Source organism: Monopterus albus, unplaced genomic scaffold (genome assembly GCF_001952655.1).
Source record: "Monopterus albus unplaced genomic scaffold, M_albus_1.0 scaffold299.1, whole genome shotgun sequence".
Taxonomy (NCBI): Eukaryota; Metazoa; Chordata; class Actinopteri; order Synbranchiformes; family Synbranchidae; genus Monopterus; species Monopterus albus.
In genome coordinates, this window is record NW_018128179.1 from 228,393 (window position 1) to 230,183 (window position 1,791).

Genomic DNA, 1,791 nt, shown 5'->3' on the forward strand with positions numbered 1-1,791 from the left:
TATACACACACACACACGGGTATTGCACTGAGGGTTATTGGCCAATCATACTGTTGTGGGTTAAGAAACTGTCCCTGTGCCTGGTTGTCTTAGTGCACAGTGACCTGTAACGCCGTCCAGAGGGGAGGAGTTCAAACCAATTGTGTCCAGGGTGTGAGGGGTCAGCAGTGATCCTCTCCACCCTCCTTTTGACCTGTGAGGTGTACAGGTCCTCCATGGAGGGCAGGCTCACACCAATGACCTTTTCTGCAGTCCTGACTGTCCGCTGAAGTGTGTACTTGTCCTGTTTGGTTGCTGAGCCAAACCAGACAGTGATGGAGGTGCAGAGAACAGACTCGATGATTCCTCGGTAGAACTGTAGAGTACTGTTCAAAAACAGAGACAGCAATGCTGCCCTGCACTGTAAACATTCAGGGATGTCTTGAGTTACAGCTAGGTGCTGACTGAGATCTGACAAATCTTGAGGTGCCTTTATGTAATCTACTTTTATTCAGTTTGGCTGGCTGACTTTTAAGTTCAATAATCTTTTTTGAACAAACGGTTTAGTGCTCACACTGCAGGGGATTTTTGTTATTGCATTGTTTTGTTTATTGATGCAATATGAACTCATACAGTCATGCCTACAATCACCTTTACAAAGACCTGACTCCAGGAAGAACAACTGGGAGTTTATTAACATCACTGTGGATAATTCTGAACATCCAAGTCATTAAAAACATTTCTTGTCAAATACATTAAAATGATAGAGAAAATTAAAGGTGCATTTTACACAATGTCTGACAAATAAAGTGAAAGTGTGATAGGGTGTGGTGTCTCTATACTAACCCCATCTATGATATTCTGCTGCTCACAGCCCGTCTCTTGTCATTCCAGCTTCTCTAGTCTGTGGTGTCATAATGTGGTGTGTAAATTCACCCCATCTGTACCTAACAAAGGTTGTAAGAAGCATTTTTTTGAATCGCAAGTAGTCATTTTAAACAGCAATCCACAAGGGACCTCTCATGAGTGGTGTGCAGAGAAAGCAGGATAAAGAAAAAGCACAAACCAGGGTTAACATCAGTCTGGCTTCTTGAGATGAAGTGTGTTAAAACACAGCCCAATGACTCAGATTTGTTTCTTCCTCCTGGATGTGTTAGCATCTAAAGGGGTTTTTACGTTATAAGAACCTACCAAAATGTGTCACAACCGAGTAACACTTGTCACGGGTTCCGCGTTTGTTTCCACTGCCCTCGGCCCCCTTTGGAGGTGCATTCTGGGAACTAAATTTCAGCACCTCTCAGGAGGTAGTACTAAAATCAAGTATCAGGAATGTGAGGTGTGAGGAGGTGCATGAGCGCAGACCAGTCACCGGTGATTGGTCAAATGTCTGTGCCTTTGTACCTCAAGCATTAGCATTACACAACTGATTGCATGTGTGAGAGCGGTGCAGCCCCTCCCTCTTCTAAACAGAGACCAACAGAGAGAAAATACAGCAGAAAAACAAAGCAGGACAGTTTGCGTCAACCCTGGAGGCTCTGTTTGGTGATGTTAAGGGTAGTACAGGATATACTGCGCATTCCGATAGTAGGCTTTGAGTAACATTAGCAGTAACCAGAACGTTCTACTGGACTGACAAACTTGTAATAGCTTTGAAGTGGAGGCCGCATCTTGTACAGTTTGTCACAACCAGACATCAGTAGTTTACATCGTCACTAGGAAACAAGATGAGATGGGAGGGGCAGTTTGTTTTGAGTCTCACTAGATCATCTAGCAGCGGAAGAGTGATTAGAGCAGCTTTAATGGAAGGGTGCA

The 1,791-nt window shown here is 44.1% G+C and overlaps 1 protein-coding gene across 1 annotated transcript in view; it reads right to left on the reverse strand.

The window, feature by feature from the left end:
- Positions 1-1,600: 1,600 nt before the first annotated feature.
- LOC109973663 (E3 ubiquitin/ISG15 ligase TRIM25-like) overlaps positions 1,601-1,791 on the reverse strand; it is a 4,000-nt gene continuing 3,809 nt past the window's right edge. Inside the window, 1 exon segment of the mRNA XM_020623419.1 lies at positions 1,601-1,633. Within this exon segment, the coding sequence (XP_020479075.1) occupies positions 1,601-1,633 (33 nt within the window).